Raw genomic sequence first — 13,565 nt, 5'->3', positions numbered from 1 at the left:
GATTTTGTGTTGGTTATCTGCCAACCAATTTTCTAAGATTTCTGAATTGATCATATATATATATATATATATTTCCTCCATGGGATACCTGCTACATAGACAAGGAGTGGTTGTCTTCCTATTTGCTACCTAATCAAAAAATTGTTGGAGCTCTTTACAGTAAAATTACCAGCTTTTATTTGTTTGGTGTTTTGTTTTTGAGACAGGATCTTTTTGTGTATCCCTGCCTGACCAACTGAACTCAGACTCATAAAGATCTGCCAGCCTCCACCTCTGCCTCCCCATTGCTGAAGACTAAAATTTTGCACTACTACTTCACATTTATTACAAAACTAGTGTCTTATTTCTTGACTTTTCTTGATTACTATTTGTGTTTCATTGGACTATTTCAAAGCTCTATGTCCAAAGTGTTAAGAATTGAACGCAGAATGGATTAGGTCAGGTTGCTAAAACCAGTGGGGCAAAAATGGCATCTTGACAGCCTAGGAAAACTGCTTCAATCAAATCAGCTATATAATCAAAGTGAGCATCATGAGGATTGACACAAAGTGCCTTCTGACACCAGCAGGGCATACTTCTCTAATATTCTTGCTCAGAATTTATAACCCTAGTATATGAAGTAGGAAAAGGATTGTTCTAAAGAGTTTTGGTAGCACATTTAATAGACCATTTCCTTTGGGTTGTATAGAAGGAATGTGTATTTTATTAGGATATTAGATGGATTTGAAAGCACCAATTATCATTGTACCAATTATTAGTAGATTTGCAGTTGCCTTTTATAATGATAGAAGATCAATGATTTTTTTTTTTTTAACTGACAAGTTACTTGGTTGAAATCAGCAGTGGTATGATTATCCATATATATATAATGCATCTTTTCCTAATTTGCAGACAATGAAGATTATGACCCACAAACTGTGAGACTGGGAAGTAGATATAGTCATGTTCAAGAAGTCCAAGAACGGCTTAACTTTCTTAGGTGTGTTTTATATAATTAGTATTGCTCTCTGACTAGTATATTGACTGATTGACTGAATATGCTGTCTTTGTTGATTTTTTTTTCCCTTTGCCACAGCTTCCTTTGTTGCTGAATGCTTTACAATTAGTGACTGGGTTGTATAACATTCATCTTATTTTTTTAAAGCTGTAGAATAGAGTTCTCATATTTGTTTATGCTGGAAATGTTTACTTTTAGAGTACAATTTTTTAGATTATTTTATTTACATTCCAAATGTTGACACTTCCCCCCCCCCCCCCACCTCGCTACCCTGCTCCCAGTCCTCCCTCCTAGAGTTCTTCATCTCATCCCTCCTCCCTAGAGGACAATCTTTTATACATTAATACAAATCAGATGGAGAACCATACTATCATTAGTACCACATCGGGACTAAGCAATTGAGAGAAAAATTATTTTGGACCAAAGTGGTCTGAGTCCTTTAGTACCATGTTCTACAGTGGCTGGCAAAGGTAGTTTGAAATCAGGTTATTAATAGCATTGTCTCTAAGAGGATGAGGAAAATGCGTATTTTCATTAATCCACATTGGAATCTTCAAAGATTTGTTCCATTATATCAGCTTTTAGTGAGTATTCCTTTAAAGATTTGAAAAGTCCCTTGTGCTCAAAAGTTTATAACGAGGTACATCATACATAATAAGTCAGACAAAAGAAAAAAAAAAAGTCAAGACAAGTGCTAAGTATCAGTACTTCTGAAAATTGATTGCATTTGTTGCTATGATACAGGTCCTGGAGAATATTTTTGTGTTCCCCCCCCCCCTTAATTGTTGACTTAATTTTATTGAACTCTTTTGTTTTGGGGAGAAAATAGGATTGTATTATGATTTTTAACTTGAGAAAAACATTCCCATTTTTTAAGAATATTGGCACTTGTTTAAAGTTGATGCTTTTCAACCAAGTAGAAGGACCTCACATTGGCCTGTTTTGTATCCCTTCGGCTTACTAGAACTAGAAAATGGTGCACACACCTTTGCCATAGTTTGGAATTGAAGAAGCTAGTTACTTAATTACTTACCTGGGAATAATAGAAGCTCAGCCAGAGACAAAAGAACCTTATTTTTGTACCTCTTTTATTATTTTAGCCTGTGCTAACACACTTTCTATTTTATCTCCTATTTGATTAACAAGAAAGAGTCAGATATTTTACAGTAAACAGTACAAATGGCTTCCTTTCTTTGTTTGTTCGTTTGTTCTTTTCTTTGTTTTAGTTTGTTTGTCTTTGATTTTTCTAGACAGGCTTTCCCTGTGTAGCCCTGGCTATCTTGGAATTCAGATAAAAACTGAGAAACAAGTTCAATATATATAATTGTGGTATCGGTATTATTTCATACATAAACAGGTAGGTTGTATTTCAGGATATATGTCAAATAAATTATTTTTTTTTATGTTTTTTTAAGATTTTTATTGAAGGATGGCCAGCTGTGGCTGTGTGCTCCACAGGCAAAACAAATATGGAAGTGCTTAGCAGAGAATGCGGTTTATCTTTGTGATCGTGAAGCCTGTTTTAAGTGGTATTCCAAATTAATGGGAGATGAACCAGACTTAGATCCTGATATCAATAAGGACTTCTTTGAAAGTAATGTGCTTCAGCTTGATCCTTCCCTGTTAACTGAAAATGGGATGAAATGTTTTGAGAGATTCTTCAAAGCTGTGAATTGTCGAGAAGGAAAACTAGTAGCAAAAAGAAGAGCCTACATGATGGATGATTTGGAATTGATAGGATTAGACTATCTTTGGAGGGTAAGTCAAAAATAGGAGCTCTGTCAACATTGTACTTGATATTGTATGAATAAGTAACTATAACTAAAAATGTGGCATATAAATTATAAATATGTTCTCTGATGCTTGTCTCAGGAGTCTGGGTTTTATCCTTATCTCACGTTTGTGTGTTCCTTACTAGCATTGTTTAACATTCTTTTAAATCTAAAAAAGTATAAGGTTGGTCTATTGAAGGCTAAAGTGTCTTTTATGATATTTTATACTTCTATCTTTAAAACTTAGGCTGGTTAAAACTGCTTCTGTTTTTAACTTATTTTAAATATTTGCAAATTATGTATATATACCTAGGTGTTTCATGTGGTATTTGAGTACCTAACACTTTTCAAATAAGTAAAGCTTGGAGTTTTGGGGTGTTTATTTGTCTGTTTTATAAGCAGTGGAAGGGCTTGAAAGGCAGTGCATACTTAAATGTACATTAAGCCCCAGGTTCAGTCTCCAGCACATATTTTAATGTTACAAACCCTTCTCTAAATCCAAATTTGCACTTCAGATAAAATGAGTAGGTGCCACATATTTGAAAAGTATAGTTCTAAGTCAGCCTAAGGTTACAGATAGAGTGTAAGATCCTGACTTCCAAAAATAATAATAGCAATAATCAAACTTTACATGATAATGTAACATGTATAGAGGAAGCCTGTGTGTTGTTTGTTCATTGTCTCCAGGCTTCTTAATCTTGCTTTCTCTAAACCTCTTTACAGGGATCAGCCTTGACACATTTCATCTAAACACTAGAGTGTGGAACATAGTTTGAAAACCACCAATGTAAATAGGTGTGGATTATAAATATTATAGAACTGAGAGAAGGGAGAATTTTTATACTAATCTATATTCAAAAAGCATCTCGTTTTCTTCTAATTTAAATTCCTCCTTGAAAGCCTCACACTTTGGTCAAAACCATATTTTATTTGTAGTAAATTCTAAAAATTGCATTTATGCCTTGATCTGTTTGTCTCATTTAGTCAACTTAACCAGTATGTTGTTGAATAGTGTATTAAAAATAACTAAGGATATGATTTGAATGTAAATGCCCGATGAAACATTTCTTGAGAAACATTAATTTTTTTTTTATGTAGGTTGTAATTCAGAGTAATGATGATATTGCCTGCCGAGCTATTGATCTCCTTAAAGAGATATACACAAACCTTGGTCCAAGGCTGCAGGTCAATCAGGTGAGGATCAGTGTGCATTAAAACTTGTACAAGCTAGCCGGCGTACAAGCTAGCCGGCGCATGCCTTTAATCCCAGCACTTGGGAGGCAGAGGCAGGCGGATTTCTGAGTTCAAGGCCAGCCTGGTCTACAAAGTGAATTCCAGGACAGCCACGGCTACACAGAGAAAACCTGTCTCGAAAAACCAAAAAAAAAAAAAAAAAACCTTCTACAAGCTAGAATTCTAATTGATAGAACTATAATCCTTTCAAGATTTTCTCTTTAATTTAGACTTAACTGGAAATTGTTTTGTTTCAGCTACTCAAAAACATATATAAAAGCTGGGTATGGTGGTAATATGCCTGTGATCTTGGTATCTAAGGGCTTGGGGGAGGAAAATTTCAGGTTTTAAGACTATTTGGACTATATAGTAGCACTTTGCATCAAAATACGTAAATACATACATACATACATACATAAAATACTTACAGAATACTATTTAAATGAATCTTGCCTTGATAATCTTTTTTTTTTAAAGATTTATTTATTTATTATATGTAAGTACACTGTAGCTGTCTTCAGACACTCCAGAAGAGGGCGCCAGATCTCATTACGGATGGTTGTGAGCCACCATGTGGCTGCTGGGATTTGAACTCTGGACCCTCAGAAGAGCAGTCGGGTGCTCTTACCCACTGAGCCATCTCACCGGCCCTTACCTTGATAATCTTGAAGTGGTTGGGTTACTTTGAATGTTGGTTATTATGTATTGAAATACTAAAGACTATGAGTGTTTTTTCAAAACTAGTGCATACCCTCTAAATTTCTTTGTTTTAATCTCATTTATCCTTATTTGATACTAGTTTCTCTTTAAACAATAAACTATCTGCTTAAAATATGATTATTGTTTAGGGCAACATTGTTATGTGTTCTCATCTATCTTTATTTGGCACATTATATTTGTAGGTGGTGATCCATGAAGACTTCATTCAGTCTTGCTTTGATCGTTTGAAAGCCTCTTATGACACATTGTGTGTTTTGGATGGTGACAAAGACAGTATTAATTGTGCAAGACAGGAAGCTGTTCGAATGGTCCGAGTGTTAACTGTTCTAAGAGAATATATAAATGAATGTGACAGTGATTATCATGAAGAAAGAACAATTTTGCCTATGTCAAGGTTTGTGAATATTTGATAACTCGGATTAATTTTTAGTTATATGTTATATACACATTTTCATGTTTACAAACATGGTGTACTCACCATGGAAGCCAGCAATAGAGTTTGGATGTCCTATTCTGTTACTCTCTGCATTACTATTCTGTTTCGACTGTTCTCCTAATGAGCTAGGAGCTAGACGGGCAGCAAACCCCAGTCATCCTATTTTTGCTACCCACGCTTAGAATTACAAGCACATCTAGCTAAAAAGCTATTATGGGGCTAGAGATTTGGACTTGGGTCCTCATTTTTCGTGCTTGTAAACCAAGTACTCTTAAACCACTGAGACATCCCTTCAGTTTCACTTTTTATACTCATTTATACTATTAAACCTTATAGCATGCCTTTTAGCCTAATACTTAGAAGGCATGGGCGGTGGGTGGGTGGGTGGTGTTCCAAGTTTGAGACTACCCTGGTCAATATAATAAGTTCTAGCTCAGCCAAGGCTCTGTAGTGAGATTCTCTTACAAAATAGAAAAAAGAAAACAGTGTATAGTTACTTTTTCTTTTTTTAAGATTTAGTTTTATTTTCTGTGTATGAGTGTTTGCTTACATGCATGCATGCGTTCCATATGCATGTTTGGTGCCCTTGGGTGTCAGAAGCAAGCATTAGATCTCCTGGGACTGGAGTTATAGACACTTGAGCCCTGTAAGATGAGCTGCCATGTAGGTACTTAGAACCTAACCTGGTTCCTCTGCACCCTATCTCAAATCAACAGCATGGACAGGCAACCAGGGTAGCTAAAACATACTTTCAAAGAATTGAATTGTATTTCTTTTACCGTCTTACCATTTAGTAATTCGAATGATATTTAGATTAAGTTCTTTCTTGATGATATGAATTCATTTTTTGTATCATACTTTCAAGATAAAATGTCAACATAATGTAGTTTTGGAATGACTTGATGTTAAGAGCTTTTTGGGCAATTCTGGGCAGTAGTGCATGCCTCTAATCTCAGCACTCAGGCAGAGAATGGTGGATCTCTCCTAGTTGAGGACAGCTTGGTCTGCAGAGCAAGTTCCAGGCCAGCCGAAGCTACACAGTAAGAACCAGTCTCACAAATACAGTTCAGACAAAATTTGTAACAGCTTTTTTTGTTGATGTTCTCAAGGTAAACCTTTTTGGTTTGGTTTGGTTTGGGGATTTTTGGTTTGTTTGTTTGGGTACTTTTTTGTTTTGTTTTGAGACAGAGACAGGGTTTCTCTGTGTATCCCTGGCTCTCCTGGAACTCACTCTGTAGACCAGGCTGGCCTTGAACTCAGAAATCCACCTGCCTCTGTCTCCCAAGTGCTGGGATTAAAGGTGTGTGCCACCACTGCCTGGCTCTCAAGGTAACTCTTATCTTACACATTTATAAGCATCAACGACTAGTGATTTGGGCTTTACAAGTATAGAAGTGAATGAAATGTTCCTACTATTTCTGTGTCTTAATTGGGAGCTGGTTGTATATAATTGCTTGGAGTTGTTCATCCTGGCCTTTAATTGGTAATCCTTCTTCCTCAGCAATGACTGGGATTTCTGGAATGAAGCACCATGCCTGATATTTGTATTAATTCCTTATAGGTCAATACATTATTTTATATGACTATGGGCATGAAAGTACTAACAGTGAAATATAGTCATGGTGTTTTGGTTGCTGGGGTATTTATAGTTAAAAAGAATAAATATTTTCAGGGCACTACAAGGTCTTCAATTCACTTTTATTTAATAAGAACATATTCAGTGTTAAAGTTCCATGTGTATTTTCTTAGCAGCTAAATTTGGAGGTTTGCTAAATATAGTATTTTCCATTTCTTTTCCCCACCAGAGCTTTCCGTGGTAAACACCTCTCTTTTATAGTTCGATTTCCAAACCAGGGCAGGCAAGTAGATGACTTGGAGGTTTGGTCTCATACAAATGATACCATTGGTTCAGTTCGAAGATGTATACTCAATCGTATTAAAGCCAATGTAGCTCATACAAAAATTGAACTCTTTGTGGGTGGTGAGCTTATTGATCCTGGAGATGACCGAAAGTTGATTGGACAATTAAACCTAAAAGATAAATCAGTAAGTATATTACCCCCTGAGAATTTTTTAAATAGAACTTACCCTGTATTTCATTGTTGAACATTTGTTTTGTTAATCTTAATGTCAGATGCTAGGATTATAATACTAACTCAGACATGCATTGAAATAGACTATATCAAAACAAGTACTTATAACAGAGAGTACTTTTTGAATGTACTTTTGAAAATATTAGCATCTAGTTTTTGTTTATTTAATCATGTACATGATTGTTTTGGATGCACATATGTCTGCACTATATGTGTACCTGGTGCCCTTAAAAATCAGAAAAGGGCATTGGATCTCCTGGAACTAGAGTTACAGACCATTGTGAACTGCTATGTGGGTGATAGTAATGGAACCCAGATCCTGTACAAGAGCAGCTACTGTTCTTAATCACTGAGCCACTTCTCCAAGCCCCAGCATCTAGTCTTTTAAATTCAGTTGTTTGACATATCACTAGATTCCAAGTTTTGTGTTTTCTGTTGGTTTTTTTTTCCTTGTCTTTGATTCTAATATGTATCATTTTCAGCTAATTACAGCCAAACTTACACAAATAAGCTCCAATATGCCTTCAAGTCCTGATAGTTCCTCTGATTCCTCAACTGGATCTCCTGGAAATCATGGTAATCATTACAGTGATGGCCCCAATCCAGAAGTGGAAAGTTGTTTGCCTGGAGTGGTAAGTGTATTCAGTTGTTCAAGGCATTATACTTGCTGAGAATTATTGAGAATAGACAATACATAAACGAGGTTTTTGTTGTTGTTGTTGAAGAAGAACTCTTTGTTTCATAAGGTAAAATATCTACACAATTATCCTTCAGTTTGAATGAAGCCCTCTGAAACGTGATTGTAACTCAGTTAAAATTTAAACCAAGAGCCGGGCATGGTGGCGCATGCCTTTAATCCCAGCACTTGGGAGGCAGAGGCAGGCGGATTTCTGAGTTCGAGGCCAGCCTGGTCTACAGAGTGAGTTCCAGGACAGCCAGAGCTACACAGAGGAACCCTGTCTTGAAAAAAACAAAAAAAAAAATTAAACCAAAACTTCCCTGTAGTTAATAACTGCATGGTTATATTTACATATAATTAATCCATTGGAATTTAATTATAACATCTTGGTATATAAATTTAAAGAGCTACTACCACTGTCTTACATACTTGTTTTATAAAATGGATCCTTTTAAAACGTCGTACGTAGGGAAATACTGTAATGTTTCTCATCGTATCAAAAAAAAAAAAAAAATACTGACATCCCCTATTGACCTCTTGTTTTCACTTCATAAGAACTTTTGACTGCAAGTAACACCAGCTACTCCAGTGTAAGAACAAACTGGTTAGAAATTTAGTAGTGGTATGGTGGTAGTTTCACTATGTTCAGAGTCCTCTTAAGTTATATATGTAGGTGAGAAATAGTGTAATAAAACAGCCTAAAGGTATCACAAATGTGGCTCAGATGATGTTTTAGGTCTGCACCATAAAGAATTTGTACAGGTAAGATGAGCAAGAATAACAGAAGTAACAGGAGCCAAAGTATGGAGATAAGCTTTTAGGAAGACCTTTTTTGAAGCCCAGGAGTCATTTTTCAGCTAATAATTTGTGTCTTATATTCTAGATAATGTCACTTCATCCCAGATACATCTCTTTCCTTTGGCAAGTTGCAGACTTAGGAAGCAGCCTAAATATGCCACCTCTTAGAGATGGAGCAAGAGTGCTTATGAAACTTATGCCGCCAGGTAAGATGTTTTCAATGATGACACAATGCATGCTAACAATAAAAGGTATATTAACAAATTCCTCTTCTAAGTAAACCATATGTTAGTGGTTGGTAAACTAGCCTGTAAGCCACAATCTTCTAACAACTTATTTTTATACAACCCATACCTAAAGCAAGGGTCTAAAATTTTCAAGGGCTACATTAAATCAGAACAATATCTTTTTGGAGTATTGTGAGATGGCTCAATGGATAAAGGTGTGTGCCTGCAAATCTGATAAGTTATAGAAGAGAACTGACTCTCTTCAACTGTCCTCCATACATTTGCCATTCACTCTCACATACACACCTATAAATAAATAAATGTAATAAAATTGTTTTAAGTCTTGACACCAGATTCTATAAAATTTTAATATCTGTAGTCTATTCAGTTTTACTGTCTTATAGCTACACCCATTCATTTAAATATTATTTGCAAATTTTTGTTGATCGACAGCTGAAAACTCAGTAGCAGAGATCATGTGGCCCAAAATCCTGAAATAATGTACACACACACAGAGACTAATTGATTAACTTAACAGTTTAAAATCAAGCTATAGTGTCCGAGTTTGAAACAGTGAACATTTGATTAAAGTATGTATTGCTTTACTAAGCAGAATGAGTTCTTTTTCCTAAGAGCTACCTCCTTCCAGGAGTTTAAAGATTATTTTTAAATATGCCAAAGTCTGTTTTAAAGCTCTTCATAGCCTCTCTTCTCTGTCTGTCTCTGTCTTCCCTCTCTGTTTCTTTTTGTCTGTCTCTGTCTGTCTCTTTTGCACTCTCTAAGACAGGGTCTTACTATGTAGGTTTTGCTGGCCTAGAATGCACAGAGATCCACTTGCCTCTATCTCAGAGGATTAAAGGTTTGCACCACAGTGTGACAGGCTCCTTTTTTCTGCATTCTCTCAATGTTTGAGAATATATTCAGTTTTTTGAGTACTGTGATGTCTTTCAGTGAAATAAACTAGGTAATCTGAACGTCATAAAGCAGAAAATAACTTGGAGGTAAAAACTGTTGCTGTTACTTACATTTCCTTTGGAAGTGGGTTTTTTACTTTGTTTTGTTGTTTTCTTTATATCAGTCTCCAACTGTTGACTGGAGGCTCCTGGATGAGAGATAGTCTCCTTATATTTAGGCTGGCTGATTAAAAGGCTCTGGTTGGCATTTTGGTTCTCATTTGTTTACTTTTAAATCAACCCAAGTTCGGTCCTGTATTACAGAAGCTCAACTGAATGTATAGTTTAACTGAATTGTTTGCTGTTTTGTGCTCTTGAAAATGCTAGAAGTGATATAGATGTGAATTGTGTTTTATTTCAGACTATGCCTCTTTCTCTTACAGATAGTACAACAATAGAAAAGTTAAGAGCTATTTGTTTGGATCATGCCAAACTTGGAGAAAGCAGCCTTAGTCCATCTCTTGACTCACTTTTCTTTGGTCCTTCAGCCTCACAAGTGCTATACCTAACAGAGGTTAGTTTTTTGTTTTTGGTTTTCATTTTGGATTTAGTTATTTTTTAAATTTGATCCTTGATGTACTGCTATGAAGAATGTGGATAAGATTATTATAAGGTGGTTTTGAAGTGGCCATTGTCTTAGCAGTCTTGATGGTGAAATGGAGGTTATGTTTTAAATCCCTTGTAATACAATCCTTCTCTTCTCCCTCTCCCCCTTTTATTTTCAGGTAGTCTATGCCTTGTTAATGCCTGCTGGTGCACCCTTGGCTGATGATTCCTCGGATTTTCAGTTTCACTTCTTGAAAAGTGGTGGTCTGCCCCTTGTCCTGAGTATGCTAACCAGAAATAACTTCCTACCAAATGCAGATATGGAAACTCGAAGGGGTGCCTACCTCAATGCTCTTAAAATAGCCAAACTGTTACTAACTGCCATTGGCTATGGCCATGTTCGTGCTGTGGCAGAAGCTTGTCAGCCAGGTGTGGAAGGCGTGAATCCTATGACATCGGTAATACAGACTTTGTTTTGGTTTCTAAAATACCTAGTAGTAAGATAGTCATTTTTAAGGTTAAATTTCTCAATGATTCTAAAGTCTAGAGTTTAATTTTGACTCAGTATTAAAATTTTCTTTCCAGTATATGTCTTGTAGATAGAAATGTTCACTTATTTCTCTATATTTGTATTAAAAATACACTCAAAAAGCAAACAAACAAAAAATACACACACTCTACTCTGGCTTTCCTACTACTAATTTAAGAGGGCATTTCCTTCAGTTTCTTTCTGATCACTTGAGTTTTACTACACTCTAACTTACTGTGAAAAAACAAAAACAAAAAAAACCAAAAACACCACATAAATGAATTTCTAACTTGTGCCAAGTAGATACCAGTGGTGTTAAGATTTGTAATTGATTTAGCCTTTTGCCAGTTTCTGTCCTATCTTCCTTGGCTTAAACTTTAATTATGAAGGCCTTATCATTCTGTTTTCGCCTGGATGGGATCTTTGATCCATTTTCCTGATCTCAACATATGCTATAGTTTAATGACTAGTTAAAGGCCAAACTATGCAAATAGTTGCTAAATACTGATAGAAGACAGAAGTCTTTAGGAGGATGAGGCAAGAGGATTAGAACATATCAAAGCCAGCCTGGACTATGGAATGAGAGGACCTTCTCTTTAAAAATAAAACTCTTAAGAAATTTTCTTTAGGCCGGACGTGGTGGTGCACGCCTTTAGTCCCAGCACTCGGGAGGCAGAGGCAGGTGGATTTCTGAGTTCGAGGCCAGCCTGGTCTACAACATGAGTTCCAGGACAGCCAGGGCTACACAGAGAAACCCTGTCTCGAAAAAACCAAAAAAAAAAAAAAAATTTTTTTTTCTTTAGAAATCACTTAGATCATATTGGAGGTGAATGGCATGTTGGTGATTATGATATGTAGTTGATATATATACACATATGAGAGAATACTGTAATATTTCAAGGAAGAACCTTTTTATTTTTAAAATAGTTTGCAAAATAATTCATAAATGAAATTTTTTTAATTAAATTTGTTGGGGGCTTTTTTGTTTTGTTTTGTGGTTTTGTGTGTTTGTTTAGTTTTTGAGATAGAGTTTCTCTGTTTAGTCCTGGCTTCTCCTGAACCAGGCTGGCCTTGAACTCAGAACTCATAGAGATCTACCTGCCTCTCCCTCTGCCTCTGCCTCCCAAGTGTTAGGATTAAAGTTATGCACCACCATGTCCAGGTATAAATGAAGTTTTATGATACTCAAGATTTGCCTACTAACAATCCTAAAGATCAATGGAGATGGAAAGTAAGAGGGTGTAATTAGGTAATTGACAATAGTTGAGGCAGAATAAGAGGGAGATCTTGATCTTTTTAACGATAATTTATTTTTATTTTATGTAATTGTTGTTCTGCCTGTACTTTTGTCTGAGAGTGTCATATCCCCTGGAGCTGGAATCACAGACTTCTATTGCTGAGCTGTCTCTCCAGTCCCCAATAATAATTGTATTATCTTAGTCTGACCACTTTCTTTTTTTTTTTTTTTTTTTTTTTTTTTTTTTTTTGGTTTTTCGAGGCAGGGTTTCTCTGTGTAGCCCTGGCTGTCCTGGAACTCACTCTGTAGACCAGGCTGGCCTCGAACTCAGAAATCCGCCTGCCTCTGCCTCCCGAGTGCTGGGATTAAAGGCGTGAGCCACCACGCCCAGCAACCACTTTCATATGTTAGAAATTTTCTGTAAGCCAGCCAGGCATGGTAGAGGCTTATAATTGCAGGATTTGGAAAACTAAAACAAAAGGACCACAAATTCAAGGCCAGCCTGGGCTACATAGGACAAAAAACAGATAAAAAACGAAACAAAAAGAGTGAACTTTTCCATAAAAATAAAAATGACTAAGATTATATATTATTTACTGTGGTCCATTTCATTAGGATTTTTTTAAAGTAAATTTTGGGTTAAGAGGAAAAACTAATTCTTATCAGGTGTAATGGTTCTCACCTGTAATCCCAGCACTTGGAAAGCCAAAGCAGGAAGGCAGCAATGAGTTACACACATCAGCTTAAACGTGAGACTTTGTATCTCACCAGATGAGGAAGAGCTCTTGTTGGGATAAAAAGATTCTTATTTTAATCCAAGGCGTGACTGCTTAATGAAGTATACAATACAAAAGGCAATAACATGCTTCTTCTTGTATCTTTTCTATAATACTTAGAGAACATGGCCATTTGCTAGCTGTAGATACTAAGCTATTATAATTGTGAAGTATTTGTTGGCAATTGAAAACAAAACAAAAATTTAGTAGTAGGGATATCTTAAACATTTATAGTATAGAGAAAAGTTACAACTCAAAGATAATCAGAAGTATTCAGCTACTTTATCTGTTTCTCATTGATTAAAACACTTAGTATACTATTACATAAAAGTACTGCTATCTTTTGTATGTCTTATTTTTTATAATTGTAATTTTTCTAATTTTCAAAGTAGAACTTGATAACTGGAGATTATGAGCAGGGTCTGCCTAAGGATACACATTTAAAAAGATATGATTTACTGCATTTTGAGATGAGTTGACTTGATCTGTTCATAGAAACATGGGTTAGATTAATCTAGAATAGGGGATTGTAGAGAAATCTGTGCCACTTGCATACCATGTTTGCAGGG

The 13,565-nt window shown here is 35.8% G+C and overlaps 1 protein-coding gene across 6 annotated transcripts in view; it reads left to right on the top strand.

Moving 5' to 3' along the window:
• Usp9x (ubiquitin specific peptidase 9 X-linked) overlaps nucleotides 1-13,565 on the top strand; it is a 136,033-nt gene that overhangs the window by 80,928 nt on the left and 41,540 nt on the right. For all 6 annotated transcript variants that reach the window (XM_085838266.1, XM_085838268.1, XM_085838267.1 and 3 more), the window contains 9 exons: nucleotides 892-979; nucleotides 2,413-2,755; nucleotides 3,868-3,963; nucleotides 4,905-5,116; nucleotides 6,964-7,204; nucleotides 7,734-7,883; nucleotides 8,814-8,934; nucleotides 10,292-10,422; nucleotides 10,634-10,912. In XM_085838266.1, coding sequence (XP_085694392.1) covers nucleotides 892-979; nucleotides 2,413-2,755; nucleotides 3,868-3,963; nucleotides 4,905-5,116; nucleotides 6,964-7,204; nucleotides 7,734-7,883; nucleotides 8,814-8,934; nucleotides 10,292-10,422; nucleotides 10,634-10,912 — 1,661 coding nt within the window. The remainder of the gene's footprint in view (nucleotides 1-891; nucleotides 980-2,412; nucleotides 2,756-3,867; nucleotides 3,964-4,904; nucleotides 5,117-6,963; nucleotides 7,205-7,733; nucleotides 7,884-8,813; nucleotides 8,935-10,291; nucleotides 10,423-10,633; nucleotides 10,913-13,565) is intronic.

This window comes from Mus caroli, unplaced genomic scaffold, assembly GCF_978045245.1.
Source record: "Mus caroli unplaced genomic scaffold, Mus_caroli_1 scaffold_5, whole genome shotgun sequence".
Lineage (NCBI taxonomy): Eukaryota > Metazoa > Chordata > Mammalia > Rodentia > Muridae > Mus > Mus caroli.
This window is presented reverse-complemented; position numbering and strand designations above follow the sequence as displayed.